General features: G+C 44.0%; 1 protein-coding gene across 1 annotated transcript in view; it reads right to left on the bottom strand.

Annotated features, from left to right (window-relative positions):
• LOC117513706 (potassium voltage-gated channel subfamily H member 3-like) overlaps nt 1-26328 on the bottom strand; it is a 519543-nt gene that overhangs the window by 208922 nt on the left and 284293 nt on the right. Inside the window, exons 8-9 of the mRNA XM_034173951.1 lie at nt 20094-20471; nt 5051-5250 (exon numbers count right to left, since the gene is read on the bottom strand). Coding sequence (XP_034029842.1) covers nt 5051-5250; nt 20094-20471 — 578 coding nt within the window. The remainder of the gene's footprint in view (nt 1-5050; nt 5251-20093; nt 20472-26328) is intronic.

Here is a 26328-nt window from a genome sequence, read left to right as displayed (position 1 = left end):
ATTGTAACATTTTCTAACTGTCAATTAAACTTGGCAGTTAATTTGTATCCTAATAGACATATTTGTATCCTAATAGACATTTATTTAGGTGCACCTGTGTGGTATCCACCTTTGTACAATGACCCCAAGCACCCACCATTCTCAGTAAGTCCTCAATAGAGTGGTCAAACGAGTGCTACACGAGCAACATGAACTATCTTATGTTGTTTAACTTTGCTACCAGTAACATCAGTGAGCCACACTTCATATTATTTGCAAACCAACATGAAAATAACACGTTTAACTGACTGCTGTTCTCAAAAGCGATTCTCCTGCAGTCTGTTTTATCTCACTTTACCCTGACATAGAAGTTGCAGCTCTTGGTCAGAGTTAGCTTACAGTCGTGAGACACCACAGAGGGTGCCATCTTGGAAGAACTAATGTTAATAATAATAATACACTCAACAAAAATATAAACGCAACACTTTTGGTTTTGCTCCTATTTTGTATGAGATGAACTCAAAGATCTAAAACTTTTTCCACATACACAATATCACCATTTCCCTGAAATATTGTTCACAAACCAGTCTAAATCTGTGATAGTGAGCACTTCTCCTTTGCTGAGATAATCCATCCCACCTCACAGGTGTGCCATATCAAGATGCTGATTAGACACCATGATTAGTGCACAGGTGTGCCTTAGACTGCTCACAATAAAAGGCCACTCTGAAAGGTGCAGTTTTATCACACAGCACAATGCCACAGATGTCACAAGATTTGAGGGAGAGTGCAATTGGCATGCTGACAGCAGGAATGTCAACCAGAGCTGTTGCTCGTGTATTGAATGTTCATTTCTCTACCATAAGCCATCTCCAAAGGCGTTTCAGAGAATTTGGCAGTACATCCAACCAGCCTCACAACCACAGACCACATGTAACCACACCAGCCCAGGACCTCCACATCCAGCATGTTCACCTCCAAGATCGTCTGAGACCAGCCACTCGGACAGCTGCTGAAACAATCGGTTTGCATAACCAAAGAATTTCTGCACAAACTGTCAGAAACCGTCTCAGGGAAGCTCATCTGCATGCTCGTCGTCCTCATCGGGGTCTCGAACTGACTCCAGTTCGTCGTAGTAACCGACTTGAGTGGGCAAATGCTCACATTCGCTGGCATTTGGCATGTTGGAGAGGTGTTCTCTTCATGGATGAATCCCGGTTCACACTGTTCAGGGCAGATGGCAGACAGCGTGTGTGGCGTCGTGTGGGTGAGCGGTTTTCTGATGTCAATGTTGTGGCTCGAGTGGCCCATGGTGGCGGTGGGGTTATGGTATGGGCAGGCGTCTGTTATGGACGAAGAACACAGGTGCATTTTATTGATGGCATTTTGAATGCACAGAGATACCGTGACGAGATCCTGAGGCCCATTGTTGTGCCATACATCCAAGAACATCACCTCATGTTGCAGCAGGATAATGCACGGCCCCATGTTGCAAGGATCTGTACACAATTCTTGGAAGCTGAAAATGTCCCAGTTCTTGCATGGCCGGCATACTCACCGGACATGTCACCCATTGAGCATGTTTGGGATGCTCTGGACCGGCGTATACGACAGCGTGTACCAGTTCCTGCCAATATCCAGCAACTTCGCACAGCCATTGAAGAGGAGTGGACCAATTGACAACCTGATCAACTCTATGCGAAGGAGATGTGTTGCACTGCATGAGGCAAATGGTGGTCACACCAGATACTGACTGGTATCCCTTCCAATAAAACAAAACTGCACCTTTCGGAGTGGCCTTTTATTGTGGACAGTCTAAGGCACACCTGTGCACTAATCATGGTGTCTAATCAGCATCTTGATATGGCACACCTGTGAGGTGGGATGGATTATCTCAGCAAAGGAGAAGTGCTCACTATCAGAGATTTAGACTGGTTTGTGAACAATATTTGAGGGAAATGGTGATATTGTGTATGTGGAAAAAGTTTTAGATCTTTGAGTTCATCTCATACAAAATGGGAGCAAAACCAAAAGTGTTGTGTTTATATTTCTGTTGAGTGTAATAATAATAATACATTTTATTTGTAACACACTTTACATTCCATAGAATCTCAAAGTGCTACACAGCAAAGGCTAAAATCAAACAATATACAGAGTCAAAAACAATCAAATATTCATAACGCATAACCACACAGATAAAATCATAACTTTTTAAACATTTTAACATTTTGAAAGGCCTTTTTAAATAAAAATGTCTTGAGGCCTTTTATAAATACCCCCACACTCTATGGGCCCTCAGGGTCTCTGGAAGGGCATTCCAGAGCCGTGGGGCGACTGTCTGGAAGGCCCTGTCTCCCATGGTGGAGAGCTTGGATCTGGGCTGGTGCAGGTGGTAGGTGGACGTGGTGGAGCGGAGGGTTCTTGGGGCGGTGTGTGGTGTGAGGAGTTCACTGAGGTAGGCAGGAGCAGTTCCATGTATGCACTGGTGTGTAAGGAGACAGAATTTGTACTGAATTCTTTGTTGAATGGGCAGCCAATGAAGGGATCTGAAGACCAGAGTGATGTGATCATATTTGCGCCTCCTCGTCAGGACCCGGGCAGCACAGTTCTGAATGTGCTGCAGCTTTTGTAGACTTTTGCCAAGGATCCCGACGAGGAGGGCATTGCAGTAGTCCAATCTGGAGGAGACAAAGGCATGGACCAACTTCTCTGCATCGGGTTGGGAAAGGGAGGGGCGGAGTTTTGCGATATTTTTAAGGTGGAGGAAAGAGACCTTGCAAAGGTGACGGATGTGGGAGTCAAATGTGAGATGTGAATCAAATCTGACACCAAGGTTTGTAACGGATGAGGACAGGGAAATGTTGTGATCAAAGATCAAGATACTGTTTAGGTTCGAGAAGGACTGGGTTTGGTGAGGGGTACCAATAAGGATGGCTTCTGTTTTGCTGCTGTTCAGTTGAAGAAAGTTATCAGCCATCCATGCCCTAATCTTCTCTAGGCAACAGTGAAGTGCAGATGGCAGAACTGTGGTGGAAGTGGAGTCCATTTTTATATACAGCTGTGTGTCATCTGCGTAACAATGGAAAGAAACCTTGTGTTTATTGATTATCTGACCGAGTGGGAGCATGTAGATGATGAAAAGGGTCGGCCCAAGGAACGACCCTTGAGGCACTCCGCAGCTAACTGGATGAGGTGATGATTTGGACTGTCCTAGGGTCACAAACTCTGTCCTGCCCATGAGGTATGACCTGAACCAGTTGAGTGTGGTCCCAGAAAGTCCAACTATAAACTGGAGGTGATGGAGTAGGATGGTGTGGTCCACAGTGTCAAAAGCAGATGATAAATCCAGTAATAAGAGGAGTGATGGTGAGCCCTGGTCCGCAGTCATAAGCAAGTCGTTCATGACGCGGACCAGGGCTGTCTCTGTACTGTGAGCTGATCGGAAACCAGACTGAAATTTTTCATACACGTTATGGATGTGAAGATGACTGTGGAGTTGGGCGCTACAACTTTTTCCAGGACTTTGGAAAGGAACGGCAGGTTTGAAATGGATCTGTAGTGGGCCAGGATTTCGTGGTCGAGTGAGGGCTTTTTCAGATGGGGGCAAATAACAGTAGTTTTGAGAGATGGAGGAACCTGACCGGAGTATAATGACTGGTTAATTATTGCTGTGATTAATGGACTGATGGCTGTAATGTAAGATTTTAATAGTGCTGTGGGGAGAGGATCCAGCAAACAGGTGGATGGCCTCATGCTTTTTATGATCCTCTCCACCTCTGTCTGAGTAACACCTGAGAAGACAGAAAAACTGTTGAGTGGAGTTGAGTGAGTGATGTCAGAGGAAGATGGGGCTGTAACAGGGAGGGCTGACCGGATTGATGCCACCTTATTTGTGAAGAAGTCCATAAACCTATTGCAATGATCTATACTGCTGTCGGCATGTGCATGTGTGGAAGATCTGAGCAGAGAATTTATTGCTGAAAATAGCTGCTTGGAGTTTCCAGTGCTGTTTGAGATTTTTAATGAGAAATATTGGGACCTGGCTATGGCGAGTGCTCTGGTGTATGATTTTTGATGGTCACGGTCGGCCTGTTTGAACACCTGTAAGCCACTAGAGGTGTATTTCCGCTCCAGGGCACGGCCAGCGGTTTTCATTTTGCGGAGCTCTGTGGTGTACCAGGGGGCTGACTTGGAAAATGTAACTGCTCTTGTTTTGATTGGTGCATGAGACTCAAGGATATTGTAGAGGCTAGAATTGTAATGGTCAACAGATCAATTAACTGATGTGAACTGTGTGACTAGTGAGATGTCTTGTATATCCTGGTTGAAAAGGTTGCTGTCTATTGCTTTTATCTTTCTAAAATGGATTTGGCGTTTTGTTTTATTGTATGGGCCTGCTAAAGGCAGTACCATGGAGATGCACTTATGGTCTGACATGCATAATGTTACAATGTTAATGAAACTAAAGGTTTCAAAATAAAGGTTTTGAAAATTAATCCCCAAAAATTTCATAATAAAAGATGCACATCATTGTATGGAAGCATGCTGCATTCACATCTTAGACAGAAGCACTGACTCGTTGTTGTGTCAGTAGCTGCCGTGTATAGTCAATACTGAAAGTTACTGGTTTAGCTTTTATTTGTAACTTACGCAATTTTTTTTTAGGGATTTATCGGTTTGGCTTTATAGAAGTTAACTTTTCAGTTAACCGATATCGAAGCTAACTTTTTGCATAGCTGTGCCCACCACTGCATGTACCGAAGAAATCATAGTATTAGGGGGAAATCCAGGTGTGGTAATCCCATTTCTCATAATCAGATAATGGTCATGATCGTATAAAGCATATTGGATTTTACACTACATGACCTTTTAATAATTAGATAACAGCCAATAATCACATAGCAAACAGACTTTTATGTGCATGTAAATGGAGCCACTGACTGTTCTCTGGTATGTAACAGTTCTTTTTGCCAGAACTCACACTCAAACAGTCCAGAGACTGCAGATTTCTCTCAAAACATTTGCAAAGACTCATTGATAAATTATATCTAGTCGAGTGACTTTGTCCTACCTCGCTGACGTCAATGCCATTGTTGACAGACCAGGTTGTCTGGAAACATTCCATCATGCGCTGCTCTAGGGCCTTGGGGAGTCTGTGCACCCGGATGAAGTCCTTCAGGTCTTTAGTACGAGTATGGTAGAGCGATCGGCGAGAGTACATCCTCTGGATTATGGCAGTGACATTTCCAAACACCACAGCATGCATTAAGGCTACACAGGAGACAGAAAGATCAGAATTTATTTTTTACCATTGAAGACATTTCATGGCCTTTCATGGTATTCAAACTATTTCCAGAAGAGCTACATTTTCTGTACTTTTTTGAATTGCAGTTATTGAGTAATTGTTAGTCCCTGAACCAAGCTTGGTGCGCTTCACAAAAAAAGCAAAGATAATGGAAAATAGAAAACATGATAAAACTAATGATCGAATAATGATCATTAGTTCATTACCTGATGGCTCCTGAGTGTTGTAGTGTCGTTGAGCAAGAGCTTAAATCACAAATTGCTCAACGTCTAAACACATTTCAATTTAATTTCATTTATATAGCACCAAATCACAACAGAGTTGCCTCAAGGTGCTTCACACAAGTGTAGCAGGAAGATGTGTTTTAGGATATATTGAAATTATCACTTGTGGATAATTTTACCTCAAATAATGGGGGCACCACCTATGACTGAATGATATATTATAACAAGGTTATAATATCAGTGATTTTAGGGTCAGTCAATAGGAAATATTAAATCAGTCTCCAATCATCCAGTCGTAAGTTCTACAGGTCGGGTCTGATTCCTCTGTAAAACCATACAAACCACAGACAACTTCATACATTTAAAACATTTATTTAACTCAGTCAGGAGTTAAATAACAGGACATATCACAGTAAGCTCTTTGATGATGACGGAGTTCAATGAACAATTATTATATGATGTTTATGTAATTTGGCTTAGTTGCGGGAGTTTAAGAATTAATTCCATCCTAATCAGCAGGGGATTTACTTTGGTATTTATTAATGTGAGATATGGTTAGTGACAGGGAATAGAATTAAATAAAGCCACTCTGCTTATTTCTGATACCAAACCCAGGTCTTACTTGATACGCAGTGCAGATGGTCTCTGTGAGGTCAGATGCTGGGAGCTGTCTTGTTCCAGTCAATGAATCGTCCGTCTGCACAGCTGCTTCAGGGACCTTAGCAAAGGGACTCTGCCAGTTACCGCACCCAGTTTTGTTGGTTACCAGGGGCGCTTTCAGTTGTTATGCTGTGACTTGTGGCGGCGCTTCGAATTGCTGTCGCAGCTTAGCTGACCTGGATGTTTTTATCTCTGCAGAGCTTGTCGACTGGGATCATTAAAATAAAGGTTTTAGTGTCTTTATTCTCTATTCACCAACACAAAAATTTGTCTTACGTCGTCATCTTTGGAAGCCAGGTCGAATCCAAAACTCGATACAAAAATAGTTGACTTTGTAAGAAAAATGTTCACAAGGTGAATTTGGAGTTCAAGAAGAAAACGGTTTTAATTTGAAAAATTGTCAAAGGAAGTTAACTGTCCCTGCGCTTTACAAAAGTGGAGTAAACGTTATCTGTAGAAAAAGAAAAAAATAATTTGTTGTTGCGCGCACAGACAAGAAATCAACTCAACAACACATGGTTTCAAGAACAAAGGGTTGTAAAGTTTTGGATGGTGGAGGCAGCGTTCCAAAAAGAGAAAGATGCAGGAGGAAGAGTTGGTGGAGGAGAAGAGCATAAGAGAGTGAGTTCCCCAGGGTGCATGCTTTTAAATGGTTAAAGCTCCACCCCCAAGAATTCTGGGTACTGTAGTATTTCTCTGCGTTTCTTTGTCTAGTTTTATAATGAATTGGTGTCTTCTTTCTTAAATTCCTGCTTAAAACCAAGCCAAGTCTTGTATTATGAAACTCTAGTACATACTTTCCTTAGAAATATCACACAACACAGTCATATATGAAAAAAAAATTGATTAACTTTCTACAATCTATGATCAGAGCACAAATACAAGGTATATACATTCCATGTGTGAGGTTAAATGATCACGTTTGTTCATTTTTTCTTTTCCTTTTTCTTTGTTTTTCTGGTTACAAAGACACTAGTACAATTTTTACAGTGTAATCTTCAAGTTCTAACACTCACGAATTGGGCACATGGCCTTCCTCAATTCGCCCACAAGGGGTCACTCTTGTTATACAGACTGGAAGAGGCTGGTTTTTGGATTTCATCATAAAATGTTAACTCTGTCAATCTGAGGTTAATTTTAACCAGAAAAACTGTATTGCAATCTCCAAGTTGATGGCGATTCTTCTGTGGTATGGACGTATTGGAATTGTGCTGTAAAGGCACAGTTTTTGGACTTTGGAAGTGCTCGCCATCTGGTTTTGGGCGCTGATAAGAAGCCAAAACTCTGTGAGGAATGCAGTTTAGGGAATCTTAAATCCTGGTAGGGGGCAGTTTTATGACACCTGGCTGTCCTGTGTTAAGTTCAGGAAAGCCTGCTTTTGACACTTAGATATATTCCAGAACTTGAGCTGTGCTGGGTTCTCCATTAAAGAAGTGTTATGACCGTTGCTTCATGCAAACTGAGGAGATTGTATATTGCAGGCAGGCTCCTCGCTACACAAGTAAGGTCTAACCTTACCAACCCCAGAGTAACAGTGATAAGGAAAAACTCCCTCTGAGGAAGAAACCTCAAGCAGACCAGACTCAAAGGGGGGACCCTTGCTTGGGCCATGCTGCAGACATAAATTACAGAACAATTCACAAAATGAACATACAGGAAATGCTGTTGGTGCACAGGACAGGAGGGTCACCAGCACAAATACAACTCCCATCTCTGGATGGAGCTGCACCATACCCCTGTGGAACCCCAAATTTCATGTCACTAAGGGTAGAGGTAGTGTTACTGTACAAAACACAGTGAGAGCGACTGGTCAAGTATGATGTCAGCCATGCAAGGGCACTCCCAGTAATCCCAAAATGATTTTCCAGCCTATCAAGTAGAATATGATGATCCACGGTATCAAATGCAGCACCGAGATCTAACAGCACCAGAACCGTAGTGGTGTCTGAATCCATTGTAAGCAGAAGATCATTCACCACTTTAGTGAGAACCATCTCTGTGGAATGATATTTTCTAAAATCAGACTGCTGTGGCTCAAAGAGATTATTCTCAGTAAGATAGGCACAAACCGCAGTGACACCACTTTTTCCAGAATTTTAGAGCAAAATGATAGATTTGATATCGGCTGATAGTTTTTCAATACACTAGGGTCAAGATTAGGTTTCTTAAGTAATGGTTTAATCACTGCAGATTTGAAACATTTAGGAACAGATCCAGAAGTTAAAGAAAGATTAATAATTTCCAGCACAGTCAGCCCAAGAGTCCTTAAACAGTTTTGTTGGTATAGGATCAAATAAACAGGTTGTGCTTTTTGTTGATGTTACGAGTTTCATCAGCATGCCTAGTGAGATACTATCAAATTCTGTAAATCTAGGTAATACCTCAGTAATACTGCCCACCTCAATTAGCAGGGTGTAGTGGCTGGGTTAAGGCATGCTGGGAAATGTTTAACCTAATGTCTTCAATTTTCTTCTCAAAGTAATCCAGGAAATCTTGTGCTGTAAAAGGAGAGCGAACGACAGGTGGTTGTCCATGAATAAGTGTTGCCACCATGTCGAACAAGAACTTTGAGTTATGCTTGTTTTTGTTGATCATATCAGAGTAAGAGGTCCGCTTTATAGCCAGTGCATGCTTATAGTCTAAGATAGCATCATGCCACGCAAGGTGGAATACTTGTAATTTTGAACAACGCCATTTCCGTTCTAAACCTCTTGACTTACACTTGAGGTCACGCAGGTAATCATTGAACCAAAGGTGACTGTGATTTGGGGGAGCGCAGTTTAACACAGGTGGTGCAATCATGTCGAGTGTAGTTTTGAGCACTGAGTTTAAACTATCCACAAGACTGTCTACTGATTTGGTATTTGCCAAATGTGCCAAATGTGAACCTAAGACAGGCAGTCTAGCTTCGAGTTCAGTCTTAGCTGAGGAGTTGATGCATCACCATAGTGATATATAAGGTTGTTGTTCCACTAAACATGGCAGCGAAACTGTAAACCAGGGATGGGCAATCATGTGCCATGAAGGGCCGAGACACTGCAGGTTTTCTTTGCTACCAATCACTTCAGCAGGTGATTTCAATGATGATCAGGTGTTTATGTTCAGGGGAGAAGCTCATCAGCAACCCACCTGCTGAGGTGTTTGGTTGCAAGGAAAACCTGCAGTGTCTCGGCCCTTGATGCCCACCCCTGCTGTAAACTAAATAAGTGAATGATCAGAGACCACTGATGTAAGAGGCATGACGTCAACATTTGTGACAGTAATACCACGTGCAAGAACCAGATCCAGGGTATTTCCACTAATGTGCATTGAGAGCCGAATGCATTGCCGAAATCCTAATGCATCCACAATTTCCATAAATAATTTGCAGAGGGGATCAGAAGGCTTATTTATATGAACGTTAAAGTCACCAATGATCAGAATGTTATCTGCACTAGTTGACAAGTTACAGATGAATGCACCAAATTCATCTAAGAATTCAGAATATGGGCCAGGAGGCATATATACAGTGACAAAGTAATACAGCTGATTTTATACTGACCTTGGCAATGCGTAATATCCTGAGCAGAGCGGAGAATCAGATGCTCAAACGAGTTATATTTGTGATCCCCAACAGCTAATAAGCTAAACCTAGATTTATAAATAAGAGCAACACCCCCGCCTTGCTTCGCATCACGAGAGACGTGACTAAATGTATATGCTGGTGGGCAGGCCTCATTTAAGAGGAGGGCAGCTGGAGGTTTAAGCCAGGTTTCACATAACCCAATCATATTTTAGTGATGATCAATAATTAGATCATTAATCAACAATGATTTTCAGGACAGTGATCTTATGTTAATGAGACCCAGAGTAAGGAACTCAGTGCAGTTGACAGTTGAACTGTTTGGATTTATGGGTGGTTCCAGAGTAGCATATATAAGATGCCGCGAAGTAGGTTTAGGTTTGAGACATTCCACGCGTGTTGTAGGTAGCAGACACAAAATCTTTGCTGTTACTGGAACAACCACTGGGCCATCCTCAATTTCAATATCATCCACTCAACAAAAATATAAATGCAACACTTTTGGTTTTGCTCCCATTTTGTATGAGATGAACTCAAAGATCTAAAACTTTTTCCACATACACAATATCACCATTTCCCTCAAATATTGTTCACAAACCAGTCGAAATCTGTGATAGTGAGCACTTCTCCTTCACTGAGATAATCCATCCCACCTCACAGGTGTGCCATATCAAGATGCTGATTAGACACCATGATTAGTGCACAGGTGTGCCTTAGACTGCCCACAATAAAAGGCCACTCTGAAAGGTGCAGTTTTATCACACAGCACAATGCCACAGATGTCGCAAGATTTGAGGGAGCGTGCAATTGGCATGCTGACAGCAGGAATGTCAACCAGAGCTGTTGCTCGTGTATTGAATGTTCATTTCTCTACCATAAGCCATCTCCAAAGGCGTTTCAGAGAATTTGGCAATACATCCAACCAGCCTCACAACCGCAGACCACGTGTAACCACACCAGCCCAGGACCTCCACATCCAGCATGTTCACCTCCAAGATCGTCTGAGACCAGCCACTCGGACAGCTGCTGAAACAATCGGTTTGCATAACCAAAGAATGTCTGCACAAACTGTCAGAAACCGTCTCAGGGAAGCTCATCTGCATGCTCGTCATCCTCATTGGGGTCTCGACCTGACTCCAGTTCGTCGTCGTAACCGACTTGAGTGGGCAAATGCTCACATTCGCTGGCGTTTGGCACGTTGGAGAGGTGTTCTCTTCACGGATGATGCGAAGGAGATGTGTTGCACTGCATGAGGCAAATGGTGGTCACACCAGATACTGACTGGTATCCCCCCCAATAAAACAAAACTGCACCTTTCAGAGTGGCCTTTTATTGTGGGCAGTCTAAGGCACACCTGTGCACTAATCATGGTGTCTAATCAGCATCTTGATATGGCACAGCTGTGAGGTGGGATGGATTATCTCAGCGAAGGAGAAGTGCTCACTATCACAGATTTCGACTGGTTTGTGAACAATATTTGAGGGAAATGGTGATATTGTGTATGTGGAAAAAGTTTTAGATCTTTGAGTTTGTCTCATACAAAATGGGAGCAAAACCAAAAGTGTTGCGTTTATATTTTTGTTGAGTATAGTAACAGGTATTAAGTTTGCAAAGCATATCCCTCTATGATTTTTATGGACACGTCTACGGAAGCAGGCCACAGTCTCAACTTGTTGAATTTCCCTCCCTGGCAGATAAACTGCACTATCACCATAGTGCATTTTCTGCACTAATTTCCCCACTAAGTTAATGGATTCCACACCCACATTTGTCATAAGCCTTGCAGGGTCTCTAATCACCTGCTCCGTGGCCTGCTGTAAATTCCTAATGTTACCCTCCCTGTAGAACTCTATCTATGTTTGTACACAAGATGGTGGCGCCTTCCCCAGTAGGGTGGAGGCCATCCGGCATCAGCAAGCCATGGCAGGCCCAGAAAGAAGGCCAGTTATCAATAAAGCTAAAGCCTTGCTGTCTACAAAATTGCGCCAGCCACCTATTTAGCGATGTTAGCTTGCTAAATGCCTCATCATTACTCTGGGAGGCGAGTAGACCAGAGACTATTAATTGATGCCGACAGATCTTTCAGGCTAGGTCACAAGTCCTCTCTATGTCCATTTTTGTGACCTCTGAGTGCTTCATCCTGACATCATTGGTGCCGACATGAATAACTATGTGACTATATCTCATGTGACACATCATATTCATAGGTTAGAGCAAAGTCAGGTCAAGGATCATGTGCTGATTCAATTAGCACATTAGCAACTTCGGATGAACCATGGTCTTACTTATCTTCACCATATATCTGAGACAGACAGATATTTGAGCATTCTCTTGGTCATATCCATTTGCTGGTGTCCTCACTGAAGCACTTGTATGTTGGATCATGGTCCCCGGAAACAATCCACACAGCAGTCATGCTGCAATTGACATTCCTTCTTAATGTAAATAATGTGCCTCATCTGGGTCTCTCTAAGTAACCACACATCTGACACAAAGTCAGTGGTACCCAAGGACTGAATAAATCTAGTAGTAAATACATCCAGTCATTGTATAATGTCACTGGTTAGGCCCAAGTCCTAACAATCATACAACCCCAATTCCAATGAAGTTGGGATGTTGTGTAAAATGTAAATAAAAACAGATTACAATGATTTGCAAATCCTCCTCAACCTATATTCAATTGAATACACCACAAAGACAAGATATTTAATGTTCAAACTGATAGACGTTTTTGTTTTTGTGCAAATATTTGCTCATTTTGAAATGGATGCCTGAAATACATTTCAAAAAAGCTGGGACAGGGGCAGCAAAAGACTGGGAAAGTTGATGAATGCTCAAAGAACACCTGTTTGGAACATTCCACAGGTGAACAGGTTAATTGGAAACATGTGAGTGTCATTGGGTATAAAAGGAGCATCCTCAAAAGGCTCAGCCACAAGCAAATATGGGGCAAGGATCACCACTTTGTGAACAACTGCGTGAAAAATAGTCCAACAGTATAAGAACAATGTTTCTCAACGTTCATTTGCAAGGAATTTAGGGATTCGATCATCTACAGTCGATAATATAATCAGAAGATTAAGAGAATCTAGAGAACTTTCTACATGTAAGTGGCAAGGCTGAAAACCAACAGTGAATGCCCGTGACCTTCAATCCCTCAGGCGGCACAGCATTAAAAACCAACATCACTGTGTAAGCATCTTACCGCATGGGCTCAGGAACACTTGAGAAAACCATTGTCAATTAACACAGTTCATTGTTACATCTACAAGTGCAAGTTAAAACTCTACCATGCAAAGCAAAAGCCAGACATCAACAACATCCAGAAATGCTGCCACCTTCTCTGTGCCCGAGCTCATTTGAAATGGACAGACACAAAATGGAAAGGTGTGCTGTGGCCTGAAGAGTCCACGTTTCAAATTGTTTTTGTAAATCATGGACGTCCTGTCCTCCAGGCAAAAGAGGAAAAAGACCATCCAGATTGTTACCAGCGCAAAGTTCAAAAGCCAGCATCTGTGGTGGTATGGGGGTGTGTTAGTGCCCATGGCATGAGCAACTTACACATCTGTGATGGCTCCATCAATGCTGAAAGGTACATCTGGATTTTGGAGCATGACATGCTGCCAGCCAAGCAACTTCTTTTTCAGGGACGTCCCTGCTTATTTCAGCAAGACAATGCCAAGCCACATTCTGCACATGTTACAGCAGCGTGGCTTCATAGTAAAAGAGTGCGGGTACTAGACTGGCCTGCCTGCAGTCCAGACCTGTTACTCATTGAAAATGTGTGGCACATTATGAAGCTCAATGACGCCGGACTATTGAACAACTGAAGTTGTACATCAAGCAAGAATAGAAAGAATTCCTGTTATGTGTCGGACGCAGCTCGGAGAACCGACCAGCGTTTGAAGGACCCAGTATGAAATAAGCAGAGCACGGTACAAAGGCTAACTGAATTTAATACATAACAGTGATGTGATACAAAACAACAAAAGAGTATGCGGTCTGGCGTGGTGGTGATACGGTGCGCTCCCAGCAGCGCTAACGGTCCGGAGCCAGAAGCCGTTCGGACCCAAGGACCCCGCCAACACCCCCCAGGTGGCCGCAACAAACCGAGTCTGTGAAAGAAGGAACCATTATGTGAGTCCACACTCTACACACAGAGAGACCACTCAAAGGTGTACATAAACAGCAAACACTTCCTGGCTTAATTACTAATCAGCTTCCCAACCTGCAGGCATGGAACATCCAGTTCACAAAACTCCACTGCAGTGGAAGCCGATACATGACTAACGTACAGCTCAATATAATAAGGTGTGAGGGACACCACATTTACTGACTGTATAAACGTTAGTCACAAAATCTAACGTACCTCAGGAAGTGTGCTGACGAGCGTGAGACCTCACCCCCTCCTCTTTCACAGACCGTGCATCAAACCCTGGACGTTCTCTGCATCCACTGATGATGAGATGGCTCCCGAGACGACGATCTCACCCGTCTGGTCACAAGGTCGAGTCTCTGGCAAATACACACTGAATACTCCAGTCTTAAATGCCACCATGTTCCAATCCATATAGATGCACCACAGCTGTGAGTCCTGACGAGCCGCAGGTGATCAGGGTGAGGTCCTGATAACCTCAGCAACACAGCCACTTAGTCCCAAATGCAAGCCACCTGGAAGGAAAAACAAAAGACAGAAACAAAAAGGCAGCCAGGCCCCCCAACCATACAACAGTACCCCACCCTCACGGGAAGCCTCCCGGCGACCACACAAACCTGGCCCAGGAGAAACACCCCCCTCCAGGGACCATGGCTGGAAACCGCATCTGCATTCGTCTTCCAACAGAATGGTTGATGTCCTCTCCTCTGGCTGCATCCTTGCCTTTGTTTCAGTCAGTCACTTAGCACAGGTGTGGCCAGGAGTTCTTAAACCTGTGCGGTCAGCCTTTATCCAACCATGTGCGGTCATTAGTCATAAAACAAAAAAGACAAACACAAACAACCAAACCACCCCCCCCCCCTCCCCAGGGGACCGTCCTATCAAACCCCGGGAAGAGGAGAAAAGAAAAACCCCAAACTTAAGCTTACAAATAAAAGCGCTAAAACACCCCCCCCCCCCCCAAAACGACATGTAGGGACCAACACCCCCCAGAGGACTTCCCGCCAGCTCCAGGAGTAATAACCACAGCCGAGGTCCCTCTGGAATCCAACGTCACCCACGGGGACTCCCAGCGCCTCCCAGAGGACCACTCGTCAACCCCAGGAGACGCCTCCCCTCATGACCAACGGACCCAGCCCCGGCCGTCTATGGCTAGATGGACCCACAGCCCTTTCCCCCCAGAGGACACCACAGTCAAACCCTGAGGGCGGAAACTGGGGGGAAAAACAAGAAGAGAGAAAAAAAAAACCATACAAACAAAACAACCCCAACCCCACCCCCTTGGCGCAGTGGAAACTGGAAGCACGTCCAGTGTCACCAACCGTGACTATACCCCAGAAGCCAACCGGAAGGAGTGGAACAGCGGTTATGGCAAACAGAACAAACCGGCGCCACTCCTCCGACTTCTACACCAGCCACTAGCTGCGGGTATATCCCACTGCCCCAAACCTCAGCCACGCCGATGGCAGACGGCCAAAGGCGTGCTGAAGCCGGAGGTGGAACAGGGAATCAAACCCCCCCCCCCCCCAGGTGCAGAGGTTACCCGGGAAACGCCCAGTATAACCAAACTGCACCACTCCAGCAATGCCGACACTACGGCTCACCCGGCTGGAGCCAGAGGAGAAGAGAGGGAAGAAAAAGAAAATACCCCAAACCCCCCCCCCTCCCGGGTGCAGAGGCTACCTGGGAAATACCCAGCACAACCAAACTGCACCCCTCCAGCAACGCCGACACTACGGCTCACCCGGCTGGAGTCAGAGGAGAAGAGAGGGCATAACAAAAACAAAAAGAAAAAAAAAAAAAACAAGTACCACCCCATCACCCCCCAGGGGACCGTCCCATCAAACCCTGGGGAGGTGCAACAAAAAGAAATAAAAAGAAAGACTAACAGACCAACATACAGTTGTTTGGGTCCTTTTTTTTTTTTTTTTTTTTTTTTTTTTTTCTTAGACAGGCTGCAGGGTCACAACCCCAGACACAAACAGTGGAAAAGAAAAAAATAAATCCCACACAAAACCCAACTCAAAAAACACCCACACGAAATGAACTAACACAAAACAAATCAGTGACGTATACCGTTAAGCTCAAACAAGTCGAACACGTCTGTTGTAACTTAAGAGCTTAATGGTAATGTGACTAAGTCACCAAAAGAGGGAGCCAAAGTGCTAACAATGAAAAAAACCCCTTTGGTGACAAAAAACAAACGAGCTGCATCTCCGTGCGCAGCTGTGTGCAACACACGACCAAAATGTGCTCAACTAAATAACGCCGGAGCTGATACAACAGACGCAGTAGTTATCTTTATCCGGGGAAACGGGGCGACAACTGTAACACAGGAAGCTCAGCGACCCGTGCCACAGAGCTCCGCCGTGCGCGTGCACCCATTACAGACACACTCTTGCAGCTCCCGTTTAAACCTCTTATCCGGTCGGAGCGTGACGCGAAGCCGTCGCCAGTCACACTCCACCACGACCCACGGATAAGGCACAAACACAGGAACACGGCTGCAAGAGAGCACAAATCAGTATTCAGTAATGGGTCTCAAACACGCACCATCCGGGCGGAGAGCACCCGCAACTGATCCGGATAACTACTGAACGTCTGCTGCCGCCTTCCCGGCGCGTTACCGTCTCTGCTACCGCTGGGTCCGTGATGTTTGGCCAGAGACTACTGTTATGTGTCGGACGCAGCTCGGAGAACCGACCAGCGTTTGAAGGACCCAGTATGAAATAAGCAGAGCACGGTACAAAGGCTAACTGAATTTAATACATAACAGTGATGTGATACAAAACAACAAAAGAGTGTGCGGTCTGGCGTGGTGGTGATACGGTGCGCTCCCAGCAGCGCTAACGGTCCGGAGCCAGAAGCCGTTCGGACCCAAGGACCCCGCCGACACCCCCCAGGTGGCCGCAACAAACCGAGTCTGTGAAAGAAGGAACCATTATGTGAGTCCACACTCTACACACAGAGAGACCACTCAAAGGTGTACATAAACAGCAAACACTTCCTGGCTTAATTACTAATCAGCTTCCCAACCTGCAGGCATGGAACATCCAGTTCACAAAACTCCACTGCAGTGGAAGCCGATACATGACTAACGTACAGCTCAATATAATAAGGTGTGAGGGACACCACATTTACTGACTGTATAAACGTTAGTCACAAAATCTAACGTACCTCAGGAAGTGTGCTGACGAGCGTGAGACCTCACCCCCTCCTCTTTCACAGACCGTGCATCAAACCCTGGACGTTCTCTGCATCCACTGATGATGAGATGGCTCCCGAGACGACGATCTCACCCGTCTGGTCACAAGGTCGAGTCTCTGGCAAATACACATTGTATACTCCAGTCTTAAATGCCACCATGTTCCAATCCATATAGATGCACCACAGCTGTGAGTCCTGACGAGCCGCAGGTGATCAGGGTGAGGTCCTGATAACCTCAGCAACACAGCCACTCAGTCCCAAATGCAAGCCACCTGGAAGGAAAAACAAAAGACAGAAACAAAAAGGCAGCCAGGCCCCCCAGCCATACAACAATTCCACCTACAAAGCTTCAGCAATTAGTGTCTTCAGTTCCCAAACGCTTATTGAGTGTTGTTAGAAGGAAAGGTGATGTAACACAGTGGTAAACATACCACTGTTCCAGCTTTTTTGAAACGTGTTGCAGGCATCCATTTCAAAATGATATGATATTTGCTATATTTGATATTTGATATTTATTTGATATGATCAATATTTGCACAAAAACAATAAAGTTTATCAGTTTGAACAGTAAATATCTTGTCTTTGTGGTGTATTCAATTGAATATAGGTAGAAGAGGATTTGCAAATCTTTGTATTCTGTTTTTAATTTATATTTTACACGACGTCCCAACTTCATTGGAATTGGGGTTGCACAATAAAATCAGAATCCCCAGAGCTCCTATAATGTGCTCACTTATCTTTTGACAAAGTTATCAGCATATTGGCTTCTACACCTCTGTCCAATGACCTAATGACTCTTTCATGATGTCCCTTGCCCTCATAGAGATAACTGAATCTCACAAGTTTGACACTGTCCCCACTTATAGACACACTGCTGATAGCTGAGTTCAGGAAGTCACTGGCATTTTACTGACACTGTGAAATGTATATATTATATATTATATAAAGGCTGAGTGGATCCTTGTCATTTGATTGGTGCTTTTTATGTCACGTGACATGGATTTATAGTGCTAGGTTGAAAAGATCAATTCGTCAATTTTAAATCGATTCTCATTTTAATTCCCGCAGATTGATTCATACATCCAAAGATCAATAAAAAAAATACAGATACACACACACACACACACACACACACACACACACACACATATATATATATATATATATATATATATATATATATATATATATATATATATATATATATATATATATATATATATGAACTTCTCACCACAGTCGGAACAGCATCCCTGAAAAAATTACACTGCAGTTGGGCTGTTGTGCTGTTTCCGAGGATGTGAAAATTATAATTTCTCTACACTGATTGTGGACCCGCTGATTCTGATTTAGAAGCAGGCCCACAATTTATTCATCAACCTCTGTCAAAGCCATTTAAAGATGTCAGTCATGGCGAATGAGACTCTTGTCTGTTGCAGGCAAGAAAAGACAATTGTCCGCTGTTTAATTCACACAGTAGTGTTTGTTTTTTCTTTCGTTCCTCATAATGTGCCTTTGCCGCGGGACCACGCACCAAGGTTCTCTGGTGTGGACTTACTTTTCAATCAGTCTTCTCCACCAGCACTCGCGGCGGCTGTGTGAGAAGTTCTCTTGCAGCGTGTTGCATTGCCAATGCTGCAGATGCAAGTATTTGTAGGGGAGACTGGGACCATTTGCACTCAGAAAAATTTAAAATTTATAACTTTCTGAAACACTATTGCCTGCAATTGGGGGCCAATTTTTGCAAAGTAAAGACATACTTTAAAAAAATCTTGTTACAGCCTTACTTTAAAGATAAAAAAAAAATAAATTGTTGATAAAAACATCATTTGCTGTCAAATGTCAATATAATACTAGTATTAATATGTTGCTAAATAATTAGGTAAGAACTCAGAAATGGTTTTAATAACATTAACTCAAATCGATATCAGATCGGATTGAATCAAATTGAAATCAGCAATTCAGAATCTTAAGAATTGGATTCAATTTGATTCTTGAAATTTTAACCGATACCCAGGTCTAGTTATTAGTCTCATTTGTGTTGCATTGCATTTAGCATGCAAATATGTTCCATTTACCGTGCAAATTTGGTTCCTTACGTTTTGTACCATTGCACGGTGTAAACCCCACCCATGTACACACTAGTGGGGGCAGCGTTAAGGTAAACATGGCAAAGTTTGTTTTGACAACGGATGACGATTTGAATGAGGTAATTGACGGTACTAATTCTTGTAATACACACAAAAAATATCCACTACGCCATAAGTCTTCTGGAGGCACGAAGAGCTGTTAGGATGAAAACCTGGACAAATTTTTGATGCGATTTGTCACTGGAATGAGGACGTACACTAAGTCCTTTTTTTTGGAAGTATCATGGACTACATCTGTTTTTCTAAGTCGACTGAGAACAACTTTGGACTCCTGTTTAAAATTACTGTTGATGTCAAAGTACCAGTGAGGCACACCAAATTCTAAGTCCCCTTTCTGTTGTTATGTTGTTATGTTATGTAAAATTACCTGAAGATGTGCAGTACCATTTTTCTAAGCAAAATTGTAACTGCAAGTATGTTTTTTAAACCACATTAAAAATCACATTGTTCACGCTAGACATACTCAGCTCATGCTAACATTAGCCTATTAGCATGGTTACTAACATTAATATTAGCTCATTGTGTGATGCTAAGGGGTTTTCATGCTCATGTTAGTCCAATAGCATCTTATTATGTGACCCATACATCGTGAATTACCGCTTTAAGGCGCTCCCCTCAGCTCCTGATCAGCTAGTTTGTATTTTTTAAGCACATTATAAATCCTGTTGTTCACAATTTAGGCACTCAGCAATAGCTCAGCTAGTCTACATAATACTTGAAATCTGGCACAACTTCATCTTTGAATGTTGCTACAAGAACTATACTTTAGACCTCATTCAAGATAGTTAAAGTTAATGTAGTTCAGAATTTGGTTCTGGATTGTTGGTGCGAAATTGATAGTGTTACCCACCTCCAATAAGCATGGTGCAGATGGAGAAGATCTTTTCAGAATCTGTGTTGGCTGAAACGTTACCGAAGCCCACGCTGGTCAAACTGCTTAGAGCAAAGTAGAGTGATGTCACATAGGAGCTCCTGACTGATGGACCTCCACTCAAACTCATCCCAGAGGTATTCAACTGCCTTGCTCTTGTCTTGTTGCTGTTCCAGTGGACAGAACCAAGCAACCCCATTCCATGCAATGGCTCCAACCCAGAGGCATTCAAATGGCTGTAGTTAATGAGGCCTTCTGTCCCAGTACTTTGAGGAATATCTGAGGCTCCCAAGAGAGAGGCCAGTGGTGCCAGGAAGTATGGTGTTCCTAAGCGTTTAGCCAGTTCATGGAGCCATCCTGGTGATGAAAGAGGGACAGCCCAGATACCTTAATTAGCATAATTGTTACAAGACTTTTCCAAGATTGTTTCATTCCCAGCAGTAATGAGTACTAAATGTGGTGTCTCTGTATCTCTATTCACGGGTGTGCCAACCTGGACTACAAAGTATTTCACATTATAATAATGTAATTATAAACTTTGTTTTGACCTGAAAACACACACACACACACACACACACACACACACACACACACACACACACACACACACACACACACACACACACACACACACACACACACACACACACACACACACAAAATTAGCTTTTTAACTTTTGTGCTTTTTGTATTATGTACCACAATTTTCTGATGAGAAGTGCAACATGAACAAAGTCATCATTAATATTACTATTATTGCTACTATAAAACTCCATGCAGAGCATACAACTCTTTGTGTTAAAGAGATTATGTAAACCAATATGTAAACCTAGATTTGATTTCTAGTCACACTGTTTGGTCTTTGAACAAGACACTTCATCAGCATTGTCAGTCCGCCTATAGTTGTAAATGGATATTGGCCTCGGCTGTGGAAGTATCCTAGGTTGAACTGGTGTCCCATTCAGAGGGTAAAAGACTCTCATTTGCATCAAGCTATCAATGACTAAACAATGGCACAATAGGCCTCAGGGCCTGTCCTGGACATTCTTCATCTTCTTTAAAAAACCTGGCTCATAAAGCCTGGTGCACATGGGGGAAGACTATTTTCCAAATGGCATGCATGGTCAAATGCTTAAGCAGGATACCCTCGTCTGCGGTGGATTTTGTGAGTCATCCACCTTTCTGACCTAAAAGCAAACTATCTGGCGTGTTTAATAATTTCTGCCTCGTGTGACAAATGACTCGCTGTGTGCGGAGGGATGTAAGCATTCTGCTTTCAGTTTGATTGAACTGCGCCTGCACCACGACCAGGGCCATAAAAGATAAATAGACACCCCCTGTCCTGAGGATGTCATCAGGAAAGCCTGAGTACAAAAAGTATAAAGCGGTCAGAATTCTAATTCCACTCCCCCTCCAATCCTGAAGATGTCATCAAGAAAGCCTGAGTAAAGTGGTCAAAATTTTAATTACACCCCCCTTAGACAAAAATAACTTTCACTTTAATTCTTTATGGTTACTGGACTAATGCTTTAATCTATTCTTTTTGATTCTATTCTCTTTGATTCATTGATACTTACATTTAAAGTTACCTATCTTTGTATGTAATTTTGTTATAAATGTGATTGCAAAACAAAGTCTGCATGAAGGACTTCAAATGTGTTTGTCTTTTAACCAAGTATTTCCACTTAGTTTGGGGATTCCACCTCTTATAGTTCTGCTGGACAAACTTTAGCCCATTAAATATTACATCTGTAAGACATCAGCATTACAAAAACAAATGTTGGGCAATTGTTTTGATTAAAATGATTGGCATTTGGCCTATGTCTAAAACAGGTTAACCCGGGCAGCGCCGGGTACCCCAGCTAGTTTTATTTATAAAGCAAAACCATAATTCAAACCTGCTTTCCATTTCAAGACTTCTGCCTCATCGCTGGACCACTGTATCCTGTCAAGGTAAATGATGCTTTCCTACAGCAGGGGCCAGAGCGCACAAAGACAGAAGCGCTGGCTCATTGGCTGTTTGGGTTTGTGATTGGGGTTGTGAAGGAATGGAGCACTGGCCGTGTGAATAGGGCCACATTTTCTAAGTGCTCAGCAACTGCTGTTGGAAGTTTGTGGGTGGCACCTCAACTGTGGCCGAGTGTCTGTCAAATGGGCATTTGCCCGCCATTCACGATCATTTGGCCGCTGGTGTGAAGGCTGGCGCAATCATGACATTCAGCCAGAGTTGGATGTGGCCAGTCATTTTGTGCAGTCCTTTGACTGTAGCCCAAATGGTCCGATCTGCCTAGGACATGCTGTGTGAATATTCCAACCATGGTCAGATGGCAGTATGACCTCATCTTGATGCCGTTCGATTGGGTTTCCAGCACGAGCGCGACAGTAATGTGGAGTGCATGTGCTGTCACCGAATGACCATAGATATTATAAAGAGTAGACGCCGCATTGGTTGCTGAAGCGCAAGAAATGCAGCTGCCATCTTGGTTCTATGAGAAGCTTTGGTGGTGTTTAAACTCAAAATTGGCTTGTTAGCAGCTGAGAGTGTATGGGAGATAAAATTGAAAGTTATCGGTTAGCTGAAGCTTCCAATAAGTTTTTAGGCAGTTTATCGGTTTAGAATTAAAAAGATAACTTTTCAGTTAGCTGATTACCAGTTATCAAAGCTAACGTTTTGGTTAGCTGTGCCCACCACTGACAGCATGCAAGAAAATACCCACAAATCACTATGAGAAAAGGAAATGCAATTTCTCTGTAGATATTGAAGAAATCATGCCAATAGCTGGATTTGAAGAGCCATGGTGCCATGCAGTAGTTCGCATGTGCGTATGCTCCACCTACCTAAGCCTGGCTGGGCATAACAAACCACATTGCCATTTGGAGCATATGTTTAGATCATCCAGGTAATGCAATGGCAGAGAATAGGCTGATTAAAAGCATCAGAGAGCACTTAAAAGACAGAAATGTTTCAACCACGGGTTACGGAAAAGAGGAGCTGTTAGATTTGGCGATATTGGCCTGCCAGTGAGAGAAGACAACGATCATGAACAGGAAATCCCAACCCAGTCTCACGGCATGTCATGATTCAGCAGCACGAAATATACATTAATCTATTGGTTTGCGATATTGTAACGGAAAGCGCATCATTGTCGTCATGGCAGCACAAATTCATTCTAATACATTCTGTGATGGCTGCACAAAATTCAAAGTGAAGCGGGGTCGGGGTGGTTATGGTTAGGGTTGGGGGAAGTAGTAGGGTTAGGTTATGGTTAAGGTTAGGGTTGTGGGTAGAAGTAGGGTTAGTAATAGTGAATTTAAAAAAACCTTCATGAAAATTTGAATAATTTCGTGATGGGAGCATGAAAAAAAAAGTGAGACTGGGCTGGGAATACCTATGACGTAAAAATGTTGTCCACAATGACGAGTCATTTGTATTACCTGCATTATCGGCTGTTCCAGCATGGTATGACTCTTGGAAGGACTGTTCCGACAACAGCAGATGTATTTGTTCATCTAATGACAAACTGGCTGCGATGGGTGATATTGGCGCACAACTGCCCACAGCCCAAAAAGGCAATGTGGACCTTCAATCTTCACCCTGTGGGCTCAACACCCGCACCACTGGTATTGGGTGCACTGTCCCATGGGTGGCAGTGAAAGTCGAGGGCCTCTGTGGACCATACCCAGGCGGCAGGGGCTAGTTCTGGGGGTGTGGAACGTCACCTCACTGTGGGGAAAAGAGCCGGAGCTTGTGTGGGAGGTAGAGCAATACCAGTTAGTTGTTGTGGCCTCACTTCCATGCACAGCCTCGGCTCCACAACCACTCTGCTTGATAGGTGTTGGACCTTATTCTTCTCTGGAGTTACCCAGGGTGTGAGGAGCCAGGTGGGTGTGGGGATAATCAGGAGTTCCCGGCTGAGCGCAACTATGTTGGAGTTTACCCTGGTAGGTGAGAGAGTCGCTTCCCTGTGCCTTCAGGTGGTGGGAGGGAAAACTCTGACTGTTGTTTGTGCATATGCAATGAACAGCAGTATGGAGGATTCGGCCTTCTTGAAGTCCCTGAATGGACTCCAAGAAGAAATGGAGTCCTGTATGGGGCTCCGGTTGGGGACTCCATTGTTCTGCTGGGGGACTTAAACGCATACATGGGCAATGACAGAGACACCTGGAGTGGCGTGCTGTGAGGAACGGCCTCCCCGATCTAAACCCGAATGGTCCTTTGTTATTGGACTTCTTTGCTAGTCATGGACTGTCCATAACAAACACCATGCTCAAGCATAAGGATGCTCATAAGCAGAGATGTCACCAGCAGGTCACTCTCAAGTCATGAACCTGCAAGTCTCAAATCAAGTCTCAAGTCAAGTCTCAAGTCATAATGACCACCAACTGTTTGTAAGCTGACTTGAGACTTGGCTTGAGACTTGCAGATTCATGACTTGAGAATGACTTGACAGTGACTTCGTCCCACCTCTGCTCATAAGTGTACATGGTACCAGAGCACCCTAGACCAAAGATCGATGATCGATTTTGTGATTGCATCATCTGATCTGAGGCCTCATGTTCTGGAGACACAGGTGAAGAGAGGGGCAGAGCTGTCAACTGATCACCATATGGTGGTGAGTTGGATCAGAAGATGGGGAGGACTTTGGACAGACCTGGTAAGCCCAACTCACACCTCCAGCGGAGCTTTTCTAGCATCCCTTTGGAGGTTAATGGCATTGAAACAGAACGGGCAATGTTCAAAGCTTCCATTACTGAAGATGCAGCGGGGAGCTGTGGCCTGAAGGTCTTAGATGCCTCAAGGGTCAGCAACCCTTAAACACTGTGGTGGACACCGGTGGTCAGGGAAGCCGTCCGACTGAAGAAGGAGGCCTTCTGGGTTATCTCGGAGGACTCTGGAGGCAGTTGCAAGGTACCAACAGGCCCAAAGGGCAGCAGCTTCTTCTGTGGGGGAGGCAAATCAGCAGGTGTGGGAGGAGTTCAGAGCAACCATGGAAAAGGACTTTCAGCCGGAAACACAGTGCTTCTGGCGGACCATGAAGCACCACAGGAGGAGAAATCGGGGAACCATCCAAGCTGTCTACAGCAAGGTTGGGACTCTGTTGATCTCAACTGAGTATGTAATCCGCCACTGGAAGGAAGACTTTGAGGAACTCCTGCATCAGACTGGAGCACCCTCGATAACAGAGGCAGAGCTGGAAGCTGATTGAGGATTATCATCAATTTTCCTGGTGGAAGTCACTGAGGTAGACAAACAACTCAATAGTGGCAAATCTTTCATTGAGATCTGTCCAGAAATACCAAAGTCTCTGGGTGTGGAGGGACTGCCTTGCCTTCAAAATTGCATTGAGGTCTGGGATAGTGCCTAAGGAATGGCAAAATGGTGGTCCCCATATTTTGAAAAAGGGGACCAGAGAGTGTGTGCCAATTACAGAGGCATCACACTACTCAGCCTCCCTGGTAAAGTCTACTCCAGGGTGCTGGAAAGGAGGGTTCAGCTGATAGTCAAACCTCTGAACAGAAATAATGTGGGTTACGTCCTGGCCGTGGAACAACCAACCCGCTCTTCAGTCTCACAAGGATCCTGGAGGGTACCTGGGAGTATGCCCATGGAGTTTATATGTGTTTCATGGACTTGGAGAAGCAGTATGATCGGGTACCCTGGAAGATACTGTAGGAGGTGCTGCAGGAGAATGGAGTGAGGAGGTCCCTTCTCAGGGCTATCCAATCTCTGTACTCACAAAGCGAGAGCTGTGTTCGGGTGCTTGGCATTAAGTCAGACTCATTTCCGGTGGGGGTTGGCATCAGCCAAGGTTGTACCTTGTCACCAATCCTGTTTGTGATATTCATGGACAGGATACTGAGGCGTAGTTGGGGGAGAAAGGTTTCCAGTTTGATGGGCTCATGGTTTTGATGAGTTCGCAGCAGAGTGTGAAGCAGCACAAGCCTCAGGTACACAGTCACTGGCCGTGTGCCATGGTCAGCTCCATCTCTGCTTGATTTTGAATGACATCCAACCCATGATGTGATTACATTACTGGCTGGGCCACTCAAGGACATTCACAGAGTTGTCCTGAAGCCACTCCTTTTTTTTCTCTTGGCTGTATGTTTAGGATCAATGTCCTCCTGAAAGATGAACCGTCGCCCCAATTTGATGAGAAATGAACATTCAATACACGAGCAACAGCTCTGGTTGACATTCCTGCTGTCAGCATGC

Source organism: Thalassophryne amazonica, chromosome 1 (assembly GCF_902500255.1).
Source record: "Thalassophryne amazonica chromosome 1, fThaAma1.1, whole genome shotgun sequence".
NCBI lineage: Eukaryota > Metazoa > Chordata > Actinopteri > Batrachoidiformes > Batrachoididae > Thalassophryne > Thalassophryne amazonica.
This window is presented reverse-complemented; position numbering and strand designations above follow the sequence as displayed.